Genomic DNA, 17,983 nt, shown 5'->3' with positions numbered 1-17,983 from the left:
CAGAGCTGGTCTAATACCAAAGAATATTCGCAATGATCTGGAGAAACTATTAAGATACTCACTCGTATCTCCACTTTCAACTACATGTCTGTGTGAGGCCACAGCTCCTTCATATACCTCAACTAAAACAACATATTGCAAGAGACTGAGTACAGAGATAGATGTAAGAGCCCTTTCTATTAAGCCAAACAAAGAAATTTTTAAAAATGTAAAACAACGTAGGGGGCACACTCGGTAGAGTGTGCAACTGTTGATCTCAGGGCCATGAGTTTGAGCCCCATGGGTATAGAGAGTACTAAAAATTAAATAAAAACTAAAAAAGAAAATGTAAAACGATGTCATTTTTCAAAACAAAACACTTTCTGAAACGTTCTTTTTCATAAAAATGTGTTATTTATGTTAAATAATGAGTATTTTTTATAATGAATAAATTTTTTAAATTAACATTTTAAAATTTGTTTTTATTCCTGATTCAATAAATATCCACGGTTGTAACAAAAACTCTTGGGGCCCTCAATTGCTTACAAGAGTATTAAGGGGGTCCTGAGACCAAAAAGTTTGGCGAACCCCTGGCTTTGAAGAAATGAGAGTAAATGGTGAGAGATGAAGCCGGAAAGATAAACTGGGGCCAGAGTGCGAAGGCCACTGCGTGCTGCAGTAAGGAGTCTGGATTCGATCTCGAGGGCAAGAGCAGCTGACCCTCTGCTGGCCCTCTGCTAAAGAAAGCGGGTCCAGAGCCCGAAGAAGAAAAGCATGGACATGGTGGTTATGGTGACCGTGGCAGGTGTCCTCCCAATATTTACTCTATCCTCTGCCCTTCCCTGCTACTCTGTGTGGCCTTGTGATTCGAGGACCTGACTCTAGCTCCAGCGGGGGGGGGAAAGGGGGGTAGAGCCTGACTGGTCCAAGCCAGTTTCAATCTCTTTGTTATCTGTGGTTAGTTTGGGGATGGGCAACTTTCTGGCCCTGCAATGAGTCCTGCTTCCTGGTCCTCATACCCTTGTGTGACCCCCTCCCCTGCTTCTGTCTTGCAAGCTCGCTCTCTCTCTCTCTCTCTCTTGCTGATGAAGTTACCTGTCATGTAGGAGCTGCCCTATAGAGAGGCAAATGTGTCAGGGAACCTAGAGGGCCTCTGGCCAAAGTTAGTGAGGACCTAAGTCCTGCCAACAACTACTTGAGTGAACTTGGAAGGGGACCAACCCCCAACTGAGCCTCAAAAGGATTTGAGCGGCTGCTAATACCTTAATCGCAGCCTTGGAGAGACCCTGAGACGAGGGACTCAACAAATTGTGCCTGCCTGGAGTCCTCATCCAGGGGAAAATGCCAGACAATAAATGCTACTTGAAGCCCTAAGTTTTGAGGTAATTTGTTACGTGGGGATAAACAATACAGCAGCCCCGAGCCAATCAGTGCACGGTACCCGGGTCGTGAAGATTAGTAACCTCTACGTCGTGCCCCACGAATCGACAAGGGACGCTCCACGTGAGCCCTTTTCTGCTTTGTGCTTCCCCTGGCAGCAGTGAGGACGGAGCCTGAAGGGAGGGCCCCAGAACTCTGCGGGTTCCTAGTAAGAACCCTTACCAATATGTGTGACCTCAACACCCCCACGCCTCGAGACTATCAAGCCTTTTATCCTTCTGTCCTTAGGCTTATCTCCGTGACCACAGATGGGCTCCTGAGCATGTCACTTCCTAGACTCTCATCCGGTCAGGTTAGTACATGTTAGTCTATGACCTCATCTCTCTCTCTCTCTTTTTAATGTTTTTATTTACTTTTGAGAGACAGAGAGAGCGAGAGCATGAGTGAGGGAGGGGCAGAGAAAGCGGGACACAGGATCTGAAGGACACATGCGGGGCTCGAACCCATGAACCGTGAGATCGTGACCTGAGCCGAAGTCGGACGCTTCACCGACTGAGACACCCAGGCGCCCCTATGACTTCGTCCCTTACACTCTCCTGCTTCCACCCAGGTTCCGCAGTCTCTTCCACTAGGCCCCTTGGACATCACAGCCACCAGCAAATCTCCATATTCCCCACAAGCGTGTCTCAGGTATTCTGCCCCCCAACTTGTTCACAGCAAAGGTTCTCCCTGGGGATTGTGCTGCTGCTTCTCCTGTGACCTCTTTTCTCAGCCACAGCTCTTGGACTGCTGGCCCGGCGGTGGAGGCGGTGTTCACCCAACCCTCCTCACCTTGAGCGTCCATGCTGTGAACCACCCCCTCTCCTGCCTGCAGTCACTTCTGGACCCCTGGGGTCACTCCCTACAGATTTCAGCTCTGCCTCACCATCATTCGATATTATAATCACTGGGGATGTCTCTCCATGTAGACGGTCTTTCCAAAACTCTGACCCCTCAGCTCCTCGGCTCTCCCCTCCAGAGAGCTCGTTCTCCGCCCTACCTCACTCACCCCATGGCTATTTCTCAGGCAGGCGGTTCTCAACCACTGGGAGTGCAGCAGTCCCCCCCCCCACCCCCCCCCCGATGGGTGGTTTTGCCTTCTTTGGTCAAGTGTGGTCAGGAAGCAGTAGCCTTCACTTTATCTCATCCTTCATCGAGCAGGAAGGGTGAGTGCCGCCCAGGAAGATATTTTGAGGGGGATCACGTTCACTTAACTTTTATTGCAGTATATTGTTACAACTGTTCTATTTTATTCTGAGTTACCGTTATTGAGCTCTCACTATGCCTAACTGATACGTTAAGCTGTATCTTAGGTGCGCGCGTGTAGGAAAAAACAGCATACGCCAGGTTCGTGTCATCCACAGTTTCAGGCATCCATGGGGGGTCTTGGAATATGTCTCCTGCGGATAAGGGGGGACACTGTATCTGCAAATATGGTTTGAAGTCACCGTTCTGGGGGGCAAAATTATGGAAGCATTTTAGGTTGTCAGAAGAACTTGGGGCTTCTTTGGCCTCTTACAGGCAGGAGTCAAGGGGACTGTGTTGTGAACGGTGCTCACAGGCTGAACTGTCCGTGCAAACACCAGCACCAGCTGCCTGTCAGCGGCAAGCACTGGTGTCTCCAGCTCTCTTTGTAGCTGGTCTCCACCTCTTCCAAGTGCCTACTCGGTCCCATTTCCTGCCTCTCGAAATTCCAACACTTCTTCCTGTTACCTCCTCAGGTGCTGACCTTGCTTCCTAAGAAAACGGACGCGGTCAGGTGAGGACCCTTCCAAGCTCTCACCCCTAGTGCCCGCTTACCTGCCTCCCCCCTGCAGTGGGGGAAGCAGGGCAGCCCCCCCGCACGTGCACTAGGTCCTGTGCCTTGTCTTCCGAGGGGCACTGCTTGCGCAGCTCTTTCCTACGCGATCACTGGGCGATCATTCCTCATTTGACTCATTCTTACCAGAACGTGTGCTGTAAATTCTCCCATCGAGAAAAAAACCCTTTTTGCTTTTCTATCTTGGACTGTGACTATTACATATTTGAAAAGAAGTTTAAGATCAGTCTGCTGGCCCCACGAGACATCAGCACTCATTATAAAGCTGCTATCACTATGAAAAGCATGGTACTGACCAAAGGAACTGAACAGAGAACCCAGACAGAGAGCCATGCCTATATGACAGAGGACACTGAGACCAGAGAGGAAAGGAGGGACAGCTTCATACATGGTATGGTTCAAATGGTGACGCTGTGGGAAAAAGGCAACAGGACCCTACCTCGTACTGTGCCCAAATCAATTCCAGATGGACTAAACAGCAGCATGTTAAAAATAAAACTTTATGATTTAAAAAAGGAAATACAGGAGCATACCTTTTTGATCTTGGGAAAGGGACAGGCTTCGTAAACAAGAGAAAAATGCTAACCACAAAAAGAGAAGTTTGAGACATTTGACTACAACAGAGAAAGTCTGTTCACCTAAAGGTATATAAGAAATCAGACAAGCCACAGATGTGGAGAAGGCACCTACAATGCACATGACCAACCCCATTAGTTAGAGTCCAGAATATGTGAAGGAGCGAGTCCTACCAATCAGTAACGCAAAAAATCCCACAGGAAATTGGGCAAAAATGCAAAATCCAGCACCGCATAGCAGAAGAAACATGGGTGGTAGGTAAACCTGAAAAGAAACTCAACCTCACTACTAGTCAAAGAACTGCGTGGAGACTATCATTTATACTCACTGTACGAGCAAAACTTTCAAGTTTGACAGTGACACGTTCATCACAGGAACTTGTGCATTGAAGGTGGGTGCGTAAACCGGTCCAAACACTTAAGAACGTAACTCGGCATTATCTTGTAGAGTTAAAGACCCGAACTCATGAGCTGCCGTGTCCAGTTTGGGTTTATATACCCTCAGGGACCTCTTGCCTATGTGCGCCAGGAGGCAAGCAGGAGGCTGAGCCCAGCAACACATGAAAGTCACAAAACTGAGTATTATGCTGCCGTGGAAGATGAATAAACCTTTCTATACATGACCACGTGAAGGACTCTTGGAAGCATGGCAGTACGTAAATGTCACCATTTTTCTTAAGAATCTCAAATGATTGGCAGTATGGCGCAGGGATTAAGAGCATGGACTCTTGACTCAGTCTATTTGGCTCTGAATGCCAGAACTGCCATCCATCAGCGGCATGATGGGGAAACTGCTTAACTTCTCTGTACCTGATTTCCACATATGTAAAATAGTGATAATAAAAGCATCTGTCTCAAAGGGAAAAAAAATTTCAAAAATGAGAGAAACTAAGGAATATATTATTTAAATATATACCTATATGTTAGATAGGAGTTAAAATTCTGAAAATGAAAGGAAATAATAAATACAACACGAGTGGTTATCTCTGGGTATAAAGAAGATGGGGCAAGGGAAGAATATGTAATTAGATATATGTTATGATTCTGTTTTAGTTTTGGGGTTGAGTGGGAGGGTCACTGGTATTCATTGGAATACTATGTTTATTACTTTACATATATTACCTATATATTCTTTTGTATAAAACAAAAATATTATTAAAAATGGGTTAAAAATAAAAGGATCTGACGTTTAACAGAGTGGGTATGAAGGGAAGATAACTCAACAAAATAAAGGCCATCTATGAAAAACCCACAGCTAACATCATACTCACTGGTGAAAAACTGAGAGCTTTCCTCCTAAGATCAGGAATAAGTCAAGGATGTCCATTCTTGCCATTTTTATTTAACATACTAGTGACGTCCTAGCCATAGCAAGAAAAAAAAACCCAAACACATCCAAATTGAAGTAAATCTGTCATTATATGCAGATGACATGATATAACAGATAGAAAACCCTAAAGACTCCACCAAGAAACTATTAGAATAAATGAATTCAGTAAAGTTGTAAGATACAAGTTTAACAGAGAAATTTGTTGTTTCTACATAGTAATAACAAAGTAGCAGAAAGAGAGATTAAGGAAATAATTCCATTTATAGTTGCACCAGAAAGAATAAGACCTAGAAATAAACTTAACCACAGAGGTGATAGACCTATACTCTGAAGATAATAAAACACCGATGAAAAAAACTAAAGAAGACACAAACAAATGGGAAGATATCCCATGCTCACTGACTAGAAGAACAAATACTGTCAAAATGTCCACACTACCCAGGGGTGCCTGGGTAGCTCAGTCGGTTGGGCATCCAACCTCAGCCCAGGTCATGATCCTGCGCTTTGTGGGTTCTAGCTCCGCGTCGGGCTCTGTGCTGACAGCTCGGTGCCTGGAAGCCTGCTTCGGATTCTGTGTCTCCCTCTCACTCTGCCCCTCCCCTGCTTGTGCTGTCTCTCTGTCTCCCCAAAATAAACATTAAAAAAAAATTTTTTTTAAATGTCCACACTACCCAGAGCAATCCACAGATTCAATGCAATCCCTACTCAAATACCAAAGCATTTTTTAGAGAACTAGAACAAATAAATACTAAAATTTGTATGGAACCACAAAAGACCCCAAACAGCCAAAGCAATCTTAAGAAAGAACAAAGCTGGAGGCACCACAACCCCAGACTTCCAAGATATACTACAAAGCTACGTTAATCAAGGTGTATGGTACCGGCACAAAACCAGATACGTATATCAATGGAACAGAACAGATAGCCCAGAAATAAACCCATAGTTATATGGTCAATCAATCTTTGACAAAGGAGGCAAGAATATACAATAGGGAAAAGACAGTCTCAATAAAGGTTGCTGGGAAAACTGAACAGCTACCTTCAAAAGAATGAAACTGGACCACTTTCTTAGAGCATACACAAAAATAAACCCAAAGGCGATTAAAGACCTAAATGTGAGACAGGAAGCCATGAAACTCCTAAAGGAAAATACAGGCAGTCACCTCTTGGACATCAGGTGTAGCAACATTTTTCTAGATGTGTCTCCTCAGGCAAAGGAAACAAAAGGAAAAATAAACTATTGAGACTAGACCAAAATAAAAAGCTTTTGTTCAACAAAATGAAAAGGCAACCTACGGAATGGGAGAAGATATCTGCAAATGATACATCTGGTAAGGGGTTAATATCATATATATCTATATATCTCATATATAATTATCTATTTTTGTATCTCATACAACTCGAAACCAAAAAAATAGCTCCTATTAAAAAATGGACAGAGGACCTGAATAGACATTTTTCCAAAGAAGACATCCAGCCAGATGGTAACAGACACATGAAAAAAGGTTCAACATCACTAGTCATCAGAGAAATGCAAGCAAACCAAAATGAGATCACGTGACACTAGTTACAATGACTAATATCAAAAGAACAAGAACAGGAAGTGTTGGTGTGGTTGTGGAGAAAAAGGAACCTTTGCGCACTGTTGGTGGGAATGTAAATTGGTGCAGCCACTGTGGAAAACAGTATGGAGGTTCCTCAAAAAATTAAAAGTAGAAAAACTGTATGATGCAATAATTCCACTAGCAAAGAAAATGAAACCACTAATTCAAAAAGACATATGCACTCTTGTCTATATTGCAGCATTATTTATAACAGCCAAGTTATGGAAGCAAACCAAGTGTCTACCGACAGATGGATGGACACAGGTGGTGTATATATACAATGGGGTATTATGCAGCCATAAAAAGAGATTTTGCCATTTGCGACAATGTGGATGGAACTAGGATGTATTGTACTAAGTGCAATAAGTCAAAGAAAGACAAATATCGTGATTTCACTTACATGTGGAATCTAAAAAACAGAACCAGACCCATAAATACAGAGAACAAACTGAAGGTTGCCAGGGAGGAGGGTCAGGGGAGGGGCAAAATGAGTGAAGGGGAGTGGGAGATACAGGCCTCCAGTTATGGAGTGAGTCATGAGACACGGTACAGGACAGGGAACAGTCAATGACACTGTGACAGCACTGTGTGGTGAGCACAGCATAAGGCAGCCTTGTCAAATCACTACGTTGTGCACCTGAAACGAGTGTAATATTGTGTGTCAACTGCACTTCAATTTAAACGAACGAATGAAAAAATGAATGGATCTCAGGCTCTTGTTCTACATTCAGGCTCTTACCAGCTATGTGACCCTGGGCCAATCTTTCCAGCCTCAGTTTCCCCAGGTACACAACGGATAAGACCTCCACCTACATCCTGGGATTTGTGTGGGGATTAAATGAGACAATGCATAGATAGCATTTAGCACAATCTGTGGCACAGAGTAAACTGTGAGCCATTACGACTCTGACTCTGCTGCTGTCGCTACTGCTAATGGCAAGTGTTTCCAGAAGTGCTTTCAAGATGTTCAAGTAGAAATGGGTTTCATAAATGGTTAGAAAAATGGATCTACAATGCAGGAGGTACAGTGGGACGTCATCAGTAATATATCGAAAACAGCTGAAACCACGAGAGTGGAGAAGATGGACGCGGGGAAGCTTTCAGAAGAGTCGTGTGCCAAGGAAGGAGCTCTGCAGAGGGACTGAGAAGAGCTGGTTGTGGAAGCAGTAGGTGGCCTGGAAGCAAAGTCCGGAGGAGAAAGGGGTAACGGCACTAAATGCTGCAGAGGTAAAATAAAGACTAAAAAAGACCCTGGACCTGGCAGGGAGAGGATCGGCATGGACCTCTCCAAGGGCAGTCGCACTGAAACGGTGAAGAAGCACCTCGAGTGTAATGGAGTAAGGCGGGTGTGTGCAGGTGAGGAAGTGGATGCTGGGAGGAAGGAGAACTCCTTTAGGAAGTTCAGAGATGAAGAGAAAAGTGAAAAGAACAGGGTATGTGGGGAAAGGGAGGTATGTTTGAGGTTAGGGGAGGCCTGATACTGTTTCTAGGCAGGAGAAAGAAGAGAAAGGTACAGGATGACTGGGTTGGCCTTGGAGGAAGGACGAGGAGACGACACTCTGGAGCCTGGTAACAGAAAGGTGCAGATTAATGCCTCTCAGACTTTAATGTGCATATAAATGACCTGGGGAATTGGTTAAAACAGATTCTGACTCAGAAGGCCTGGGCGTGGGCCTGGGCTTCTGCATTTCTAACAAGCTGCCGGGTGCTGTTGATGCGATCTGTCCATAGATCGCAGTCTGAGTGGTACAGGTGTAAGCCATCTTTACCTCTGTCACAGGAAGGGCAGCCAGAAGTGAGTTTGGTCACGGGAGAGACAAGTTGTGGGGAGTTTGCTGTATACATACTGAAGCCACCTGGGGTGGGGACGGCAAGTGGGATAAAAAGAAAATCAAGAGTCAGGTACTCAGGCCCTCGGTGACTGTTAGGGATGGTTCCCAGGAGGGCTGCTGGCAAAGGTGATGACAGAGGACTCTCTACTGAAGAGGTGAAAAGAAGAAAGATCCTCAGAGGCAGGAGTAAAGCTGAGTGGCTAAGAGGGATAAGGGAGCCGTTAGAATTGTAACCAGGGAGTAATTTTGGAAAACTGGATGAAGGAGGACTTGAGAGGTAAACAGTACTGACAAGAATAGTCGAGAACTCGGCTGAAACCAGAATCTAACAGAAGAACAATCAGAATGTATTTTGTGGATTATCGTTTCAAAGTGATTTGCCGCTGTCCAATTAGTCTTGAAAGAGAAAAGACTAACGGAAGAGGACCAGGGGCAAAATGTGCCTCTGCTAATAACACTTTTACGAAGGCGGACTTGCCCGCCACCTAACAGGTTAACGGAAATTAGGACGGAAGACACGCAGACGGCCAACAGTCCCGTGAAGAGATGCTCAGCACCACTCATCGTCAAGGAAATGCCAATCAGAACCACAATGAGCAACCACCTCACACCTGTCCGAAGCGGCTAGAATCAAAAACGTAAGAAGTAACCAGTGTTGCAAGATGTGGAAAAAAGGGAACCCTCGTGCACGGTTGGTGGGAATGTAAACTGGTGCGGCCGCTCTGAAAAACAGTATGGAGGTTCTTCAAAAAGTCAGGTTTACCAGTAATTCCACTTCTGGGTATTTATCCGAAGAAAATGAAAGCAGCACTTTAAAGAGAAACATGCAACCTTATGTTAACTGAAGCATTACTGACAATAGACAAGATATGGAAACAACCCAAGTGTCCACTGACAGATGAACGGACAAAGATATGGTGTGTACGTGGACACACACACACACACACACACACACACGAATATTATGCAGGCATAAAAAAGAATGAAAGCTTGCCACCGGTGACATCATGGATGGACCTAGAGTATATTACGCTAAGTGAGATACGCCAGAAAGAGAAAGACAAATGCCATATGATGTCACTTACGTGGAATCTAAAAAAACAAAACAAACGAACAAACATAATAAAACAGAGTCCCAGATACAGGAGGCACACTTTGTCTACCACCAGGCGGAAGGGCTGAGGAGTGGGTGAAACGGGTGACACAGGAGAAGGGGACTAAGATGTACAAACTCCCAGTTGTAACACAAGTAAGTCACGAGGGTATAAAGTACAGCACAGGGAAGAGAGTCAGGAATATGGTAGCAACTTTGTCTGATGACAGACAGTACCCAGGCCCATCACAGCGAACACTCAGTAATGCCTACACATGTGGACTCACTGTTGTGCACCTGGAACGAACACAATATTCTATGGCAACTATACTTTAAAAAAGAGTTAACAAAAACTCAAAGTGGACAAGTCTTCCCCTTTGGTACTTTAAATACCAATGTTCACGTGTTGTTTGAATCCTTAAATACTTAAAGCCCTGTGGGTATATTAAAGTACAAACAAACTGCTTTTAGGAAAGAAACAGCGGCATGAAATCTCCTATTTTGGACATGCCATTCATCTTATAATAAAATAAATCTAACTGTAAAATTCTGAGATGGCATTTCATAATTTCAGTATTTCACATCTTACTTTTTAAAAGACTCCCAGTTGGGACACCTGGGTGGCTCAGTCGGTTAAGTGCCTGGCTCTTGATTTTGGCTCAGGTCATGATCTCACAGTCATGAGATCAAGCCCCAGGTCGGGCTCTGCGCTGACAGTGGCAGAACCTGCTTGGGATTCTCTCTCTGCCCCTCCCCTGCTTGTGCACAAGTGTTCTCTCTCTCTCCCCCAAAGTAAGTCAATAAACACTAAAAAGAAAAGAAAAGACTCAAGCTGCTCAAGTTAGTTTAAAAAAGAATGAACTGTTCACAGAGTTCCATACTGCCAGGCAGGTGCACTTCCCACCTGGCTCTCTTTTGTTCTCAGACTCTATGCAGCTAATCATTCATCCAGGAGCTGCGTGCACATCCACGTATCAGGCTGAGAATCTTTCTCCATCTACTAGGACAGTGTTTACCAGTGACTGTGAAGCACTGCTGATCTCTAGCATCTTCTAGGTTAGAAGGGCAGGGAGGTTACACGCTGTCCTTACCCCTTCACTGGTTTTCTGCAAGTCTGAAGTTGTGTTTCTTGTGTCGTTGCCGGCGTCTCCACCCTCGGAGCTGCTTTTGTTCTCCTCTTCTTTGCAGTCCTTGTCATCTTCATCTCCTGGAGACTTCCGGGACTGTTTAGAGGATTTCTAAACGTTTGGACAAGTTAGAAGTTAGAGTCAAAGGGACAAATCCTGACGCACAAGGGCAAGAAAGAGCTGCCGAAGCGGCTGACCCACGGCCAGTCTTTGTGGCCCCGCCACCGGATATACGAGTGCAACCAGGCGGCGTGCCGAGGCTGGGCGAGGTGGCCCGGGCGAATCGTTTCGCCTCACTGGGCCTCAGGGTAATAAGCTGGAGAAGGAAGTAGAGGTGAACTACATGACCTGTTAGTCCTTTCCAGCGGTGCCATGTTAAAAGCAGTACATAAAGGTTCGTGTACCCAGGACACTATTCGTGAATAAACAGTAGCTGGATGGACACCACCTTAGGAGCTAAGAGTGAGAAGGCACCGTAAGGCCGTCCTGTCCTTCCTCGTCGTTTTACAGTAGAAACTCAGGTCCACAGAGTGAGGTGGACTATCTCACATGATATAGGAGTATTCATGTTAAGAAATCTGCTGAAGCTGTTTGGTTGACAGGATCCACGTAATATAAACTACTTTACTCTTTCAAACTGCAGACAGTTATTTAAGAACCCAAGGGAACTAGCCCCCCCCCCCCCCCCCGCTTTTTTATCACCATGCATTTGAAATCAAGATGAGCTTAAGGAAAACGAAAATACAATTATAGTTTATAGCCAAAGCTGCTTTGCAGAAGAGCATTAAAAGGATCAAAAGCTGGCCCCACTGTGCATCTTTAAGAAAGTAAAATGTAGCATTTCACTAACATGTCCTCTTTGAGGACTTTTAAGAGTCTTTAAGCACCTGGCAAATAAGAGCTGAGGCAAAACCGGTTTGGCCAAGTCACCTTTGGTCTTCCAGAAATGAATTAGCAAATTGGAGATTCCTTAGACAATCAATATTTTAAATACAACTCCCAAAGAGAAAGTATCTCCTAGCTCTGTGATAGAGCACATAATTACATTGCTTCTGTTTTACTTAACTGAAACTACCAACTAAGCCCGAAATGTCAGCTTAAAATGAGGTCATCTTTACTTTTCACACGAAGGAAAAGCAGAGATTTAATAATCCAAACGTGGAGTGTCTACCATTAAAGCTAAGATCAAGTAGGACAACATAAAAAGCAGAATATTTTTTGTTTTCCTAGTAAATACAGTATAACTATCGAAATAGAGTAACTCAAATAATAATTCTCAAATAATAATCTCTGACCTACAGTTCTTAGAGGTAATCATTCACAACTCCCTAAAATTTCTAATGCTTACAAAGGATACTTATGAGTAACCCCACGAGTGAATTTATACGCCTTATAATTTGGCATTACACAGACCAGAATCAGGCCTTTCCTCAAGTTTTGCTGTCGAGCCACAGTCAGCATTCTAAGAAACCTGGCCCCCAGGCTGTATTTGGTAACCCTGAAAAGCTCTTACTGTGCTGCAAATTCAGATCAGGGCAATTCCTGTAATTGTGGGGAGGGACCCTTTATCTGCTTCATCACTGTGCTCCTGAATTGGTTGTGTCCAACTGTTGCCACCTTTGGTTTTTTAACTTAAGATTACTGGTAGTTTAGCACCATCATCAGTTTACTCTGCTGTGAGGCTCTCTGATTTGCCCTACTTTATGCAGTAATGTGCATGCAAAATATTTTGACCTATAATTTTCCAGGATCTGTGATGGCTCATATATGAATCATCCATATACTTACTGCCAAAGAGATACACATAAATCTTCAATTATGTTCAAATCTGCTTTTCACTGTGAACCACTGCTTTTCAGTGGCAAAGGAAGATTATTCAACTTTAAGAAACAGGGGTAAGAAAAGATCACCATATTCGGAAAAAAGGAAACATTTGGGAAGTCAAGGACAACAAGGAGGTTACGTCAGGTAAGCCCTTCTCCAAATGTGGTTCCCAGATCAGAGCCATCAGCCTTACCTAAAACTTTAATTCTCAGACCCCACACCCAAGACCTACTGAAACAGAAATTCAGGGGGTGAGGCTGGGCGGTGTGTGCTTTAACAAGCCCTCCACATGGTTCTGACGCAGGTGGAAGTTTGAGAACCACTGTGCTAGGTTCTCAGTTAATACTGAAAATGAAAAACCATTTATGTTCTTCCAAAGTCTTTGTGTTTGTGCATAATTCTTTTGACAATAAATAAAACAGTAAAAAGTGAAAAGAAAGTCACGGTTCTTAAGTGCTTGTGAAAGTTGTGATCTGGAAGGAAAAGCAAAAAAAGATGATCCCTTAATTGAACACAGAGAAACCGCAGTAAGTAAAGTATGTCTTTACCCCTTCACTGCTTTAAATCACCTACCCGCACGAGGTATGAGCCCCATTACTTCTGGGCACCACAACAAGCAATAAAGTAATGACACTCAAAAGCCCCATATCCACACTATTAAACGCTGCTACTACGTCAGGTAGCTTAGATAATGGAGGGTGGTACAATACACTGCACAGCTCAGCAGGCAATCATAAATTTAAAAAAACCAATTCGATTGGGTGTTTAAGTGAAATTCAAAATGCTAAAAAAAAACTCAGCTTAAAAATGCAATGGAAGGTATGGTCTGACAAGGAAAATTCTAATTATTTTTTTGTGATTTGCAAACTGTATCCCCATCCAAAGCAAACACCATGTTTTTCATTAGGTGCAAAGTAATATGTATTCATACATTTTTACCTGTATGCCTGTGGGGTAGACTTTACAGATTGTAAAAGAAAATGCTGATCATCGAATAAAGTCTTGGGACTTGGTTCTTAAGGAGTTTCCCAAGTCTGGTGTCCAGCTACTAAATACCAGAATCTAAATGGAAGTAATTTATTCAATCGTGTCACAGGCCAGTTATAGTGAAACTTGTGCCAATCTCTGGTTTTCAAAGATCTATCTATCTTACTTCCAGTTTCTAAAGGTGAACAGTTTTTACAATGTCATAGTTTGTTCAACTGTATGTCTGGATTACTGTGAAAAACCTAGACTTTCAATTTGTAAATCTAGGATCACGTCACTCCTATTACCGTCACACTGGGAATAAATCCAAATTCCTTAAGGTGGCGCACAAGTCTCCATGACTGAGCCTTTGCCTGCCTCTCCCTCTGGGTCATGACCCCCAACCACGCTGGTCTTCTTCTAATTCAGGCCAGGCCAGACTCTTCCTGCGTCACATCTGGGCTGCTCTGTCACACACGCTACCACTTGTTTCCTTCAGAGTCCTCTCTTCATTTATATGTATTATGTGTACATTCCTTAGAGCAGAAAGACAGATTAAGGGTGTATCTTTATATTTACCTAGACTTGTCCTCAATCGTACTGAGTCTCCTAGATTCCTAAAGTCTTCAGAGCTCATTTGGAGGTGACTGTAGGAGGCACACCTGCTCTTGTCCCCTTGGCTGAAGAACAGACCTTCTCCAACTGAGTGGCAGTATTTTCAGTGCCAGGTCAGCCTTGAAGGGTCCACAGCCAGCTGCCCTCACGTGTAAGGTCACCTGTCCTATCCCCTTGGCTGTATTACTGTCCCTAGAGGCACAGGCTCCACAGAGCTAGTATATTTCTATGTGCCCAATGGAGGAATTAAAGATCATCTAATGAATGTGCATATAACATTAATAACAATGGAAACGGTTCTCAGGCACCTTCGAAGTGTAGGACTTTTTCCGTTTAGAGCCCGCTTTTTCATTCTTTCTTTTGCCTTTTCCATCCTCTTCCACTCTATCCCCTTCCTCCTCACTGCTCGCATCTGCAGTATTTCCACCTTCTCCCTCCGTTTCCGAGGAGCTCTGTTGCTGAATTGCCTACGAAATAACAAGGTATTGGCTAATTACATTTTTGAAAAATTTTCACGGACACTGTGAAAAAAACATTCTATTTTAATCTAAAAGGGTTCAGCTTACTCTTAAGATTGCAAAATAAAGGACTGTCAACCTCAATTTTCCAGTGACCACTTGACTTGAACCCCCTTGAGTAACAGAATTGCATTTAATCCAAAATATTACCGGAGCTAAATTCTGATTTCAAATAGATGGAGAGTAACTACTAGTATAAGAGGACATATAACAAAGACCCCAAAGAGAGTTAAAACCAAAGAAATGAGATCTAACAACGAAGCAAAGCATTACCTGGTATCCAGTGAACTTCACTCCTGGGTTATTCTCTATTTCCCACAATCCTTCATTAAATCCTTTCCGTTTGTTTGACTTTCCAAACTTGTCTTTGTATTCCTTATATGGAAAAAGGTCTTTGGGACCTAAAAATGCACTGCAGAGATATTTTAGAAATAGGATACATTTGACCTTCAAAGGTACAATATTTTTAATATCAATATCAACAAAGGTGTCAGAGCATATTTTAGTAAACAAGTTAAAAGTATAATAAACCCTCTGAGTTAGGCACGTAGCACAAAATGTTTTACACATACACTTCAAAGCAGAAAAAATAGATAGCTGGCTACATAAACCAGCAACTCTAGACTGTGCTTTGATCTTACTTAAAAAAAAATTCTTTTTTACATTTATTTATTTTTGAGAGACAGAGAGAGAGAGAGCACAAGTCGGGGAGGGGGGGAGAGAAGGAGACACAGAATCAGAATCAGGTTCCGGGCTCTGAACTGTCAGCACAGGGCCTGACGTGGGGCTCGAAGTCACAAGCCGTGATAATATGACCTGAGCTGAAGCTGGAAGCTCAACCCACTGGGCCCCCCAGACGCCCCGATCTTACTTTTAAATTACCAAATTATTTTTGTTTTAAAACTGGCTTTTGGTTACAAAGATAGTTTTAAACCTTTAAAGTTTATTTATTTTTGAGAGACAGAGCATGAGCAGGGGAGGTACAGAGAGAGGGAGACACAGAATCCGAAGCAGGCTCCGGGTTCCGAGCTGTCGGCACAGAGCCCGACGCGGGGCTCGAACTCACAAACCGGGCGATCACCACCTGAGCCCAAGTCGGAAGCTTAACTGACTGAGCCACCCAGGCGCTCCACAAAGGTAGTTTTAAAGATGTCCCCTTTGACCACTTAAATCATCATCATAAAGTAAGCCTTATTTATGCTAATCTACACACCACATTAGCAAATCATTCACTGCTCTTTCTGTAAATTAAAAAATCACATTGGTGCTGAACGAGGCACTCAACAAGAAAAAAAATCAGAAGTACAAACAGATACAATGTTACACAATTTCAACCCTACCTTGGACGAATCACAGCCATAAAAAGAAAGTCAGTCAGAATAAATCCCGCGGTTGGCTAACAGATGGGAGCGCTCACACTAGCGTCTTCGGCATGACCACCCGTGACATCAACCCGGCGAATGAGACCGCGGAGGCCCGCATCCCGGCTGACACCCAAGAATCTTCCATTCCAAACTAAGGCTCACGTGTCCAGCCGTGAGACAGACCTGAGCGGACGCCTCGAACCAGTCAGGCACCGCCGCGGTGTTGCGGCTTCCGGGGGGAACAGACGAACGCCCCCAGCTCGGGGAGCACGCGGTCTAGCAGCGCGAGCGGGGGTTCGGACAAAATCGGAAAGGAAAAACCACGGTACCGCGTGCTAAAAGAAACCAATCAGGGAAGGGGTGGCGAGTGCGGGGGTGGACTTTACCACCCCGGACACTGAGCTCACGGGCGGCCTCGCGGACGAGGCAGCGATCCACGCGAGGAAACGAGCCGCCCGTCACCCGGGGGAGAGCGGCGCGGACGCAGGGCGGGGCGCGGCCGGAAGGCCCCGACGTGGGAGGCGCCCGCTGCGTTTCAGAAACAGGCCGGCACGACTGGGATGAGGGGGGCAGGGCGAGGGGAGGTCGTTGAGGGGGCTGCGTCGGGACACAGATCAGGTGGGCCTCGAAGGCCGCCATGGAAGCTCAGGGTCAGACGAGAAACCACGAAAGGTCTGAGAAGAGAAGTGACAGCTTGTGTTCTAACAGGATCCCTTTGGCCACCGCGCTGAGAACAGACCGAAGGAGAGGGCACTGGGGCAGAAGCAGGGAGACAAGTCGGGCCACTGAGGTAATGCCGGTGACTTGGGCCAGGGCGTAAGCCGTGCGGTCGGTGGGAAGGTGCGGGTTTCTGAATTCCCTCTCAGGAAGGGCTCACACGATTGGCCAAGGGGCTGGAGGTGGCACGTGAGAGGGATGGAGAAATGAGGTTGTCTCCAAGGTTGGAGACTGAGAAATGAGAAGAACAGATTTGGCGTTTACTGAAATGAAAGATTTTTTTTTATATAAAAGAATTTTTTTATGTTTATTTTTGAGAGAGAGAGACAAGAGAGTGAGCAGGGGTGGGGCAGAGAGAGAGGGAGACACAGAATCCGAAGCAGGCTCCGGGCTCCGAGCCGTCAGCACAGAGCCGGACGCGGGGCTCGAACCCACAGACCGCGAGATCATGACCTGCGCCGAAGTCGGACGCTCAACCGACTGAGCCGCCCAGGTGCCCCTGGAATGAAAGATTTTCGAGAGAACAAGATTTGAGGGTGAAAAGCTCAGATTTCGATGTTAAGTTTGAAACCCCGGTCTGACATCCAAGTGAGGAGGTCAAGTAGGGAGCCGGAGAGGCGATTCTGGCACTCAGGGGAAAGGTCCGAGCTGGAGGTATATATTTGGAAATTATCTGCAGAGATGTTGGAAACTTTGAGACTGTTATTTAATAGGTTACTGTTGAGTGTTATAAATTCCACTTTCTGACTGGGGCTTCGTACTGATTCCTCACTGCCCAGCTGATCGAAGTTTTCAAGTTGATAAAAACACCCAAGGAAGCTTTCTGCCCCCGACCACCACAACTTCCTTGACCTTTGACAGCTTGGTCAACGTGACTCTATCTCACTGAATCCAGACATAATTTTGCAGGTCACTGGACATTTTAATCAAAGGATGTCAGTGTCTTGCTTGACAAACTGAACAGGAGAAAGAAATGGACTTTGTCGATATTCCTTTTAGAGAAATGTGTCCTGCATTGTTAGACCATGGCTTTTGACTTTTCTCCGGCCTCTGACGCCACGTACAGGAGCTAACTGCGGGCTAAGCTGCCTGAGGTTCGCGTCAGCTACTGATGCTCGCCAGGGCCTGCCTGTATTTCTGTGCTGCCACGGGAGGCAGGGTTAATGTGCAACTGGCCACGCCAGCTGTTGTCAGAAAGAAGA

At 44.9% G+C, this 17,983-nt stretch overlaps 2 protein-coding genes across 2 annotated transcripts in view; one reads left to right on the top strand and one right to left on the bottom strand.

Moving 5' to 3' along the window:
- The window catches only part of HDGFL3 (HDGF like 3), a 71,809-nt gene that overhangs the window by 3,807 nt on the left and 50,019 nt on the right, over positions 1 to 17,983 (bottom strand). The window contains exons 3-5 of the mRNA XM_027068210.2: positions 14,974 to 15,112; positions 14,491 to 14,649; positions 10,742 to 10,888 (exon numbers count right to left, since the gene is read on the bottom strand). Coding sequence (XP_026924011.1) covers positions 10,742 to 10,888; positions 14,491 to 14,649; positions 14,974 to 15,112 — 445 coding nt within the window. The remainder of the gene's footprint in view (positions 1 to 10,741; positions 10,889 to 14,490; positions 14,650 to 14,973; positions 15,113 to 17,983) is intronic.
- Positions 1 to 17,983, top strand: part of TM6SF1 (transmembrane 6 superfamily member 1) — a 56,851-nt gene that overhangs the window by 34,241 nt on the left and 4,627 nt on the right. The window lies entirely within an intron of this gene.

This window comes from Acinonyx jubatus, chromosome B3 (assembly GCF_027475565.1).
Source record: "Acinonyx jubatus isolate Ajub_Pintada_27869175 chromosome B3, VMU_Ajub_asm_v1.0, whole genome shotgun sequence".
Taxonomy (NCBI): Eukaryota; Metazoa; Chordata; class Mammalia; order Carnivora; family Felidae; genus Acinonyx; species Acinonyx jubatus.
This window is presented reverse-complemented; position numbering and strand designations above follow the sequence as displayed.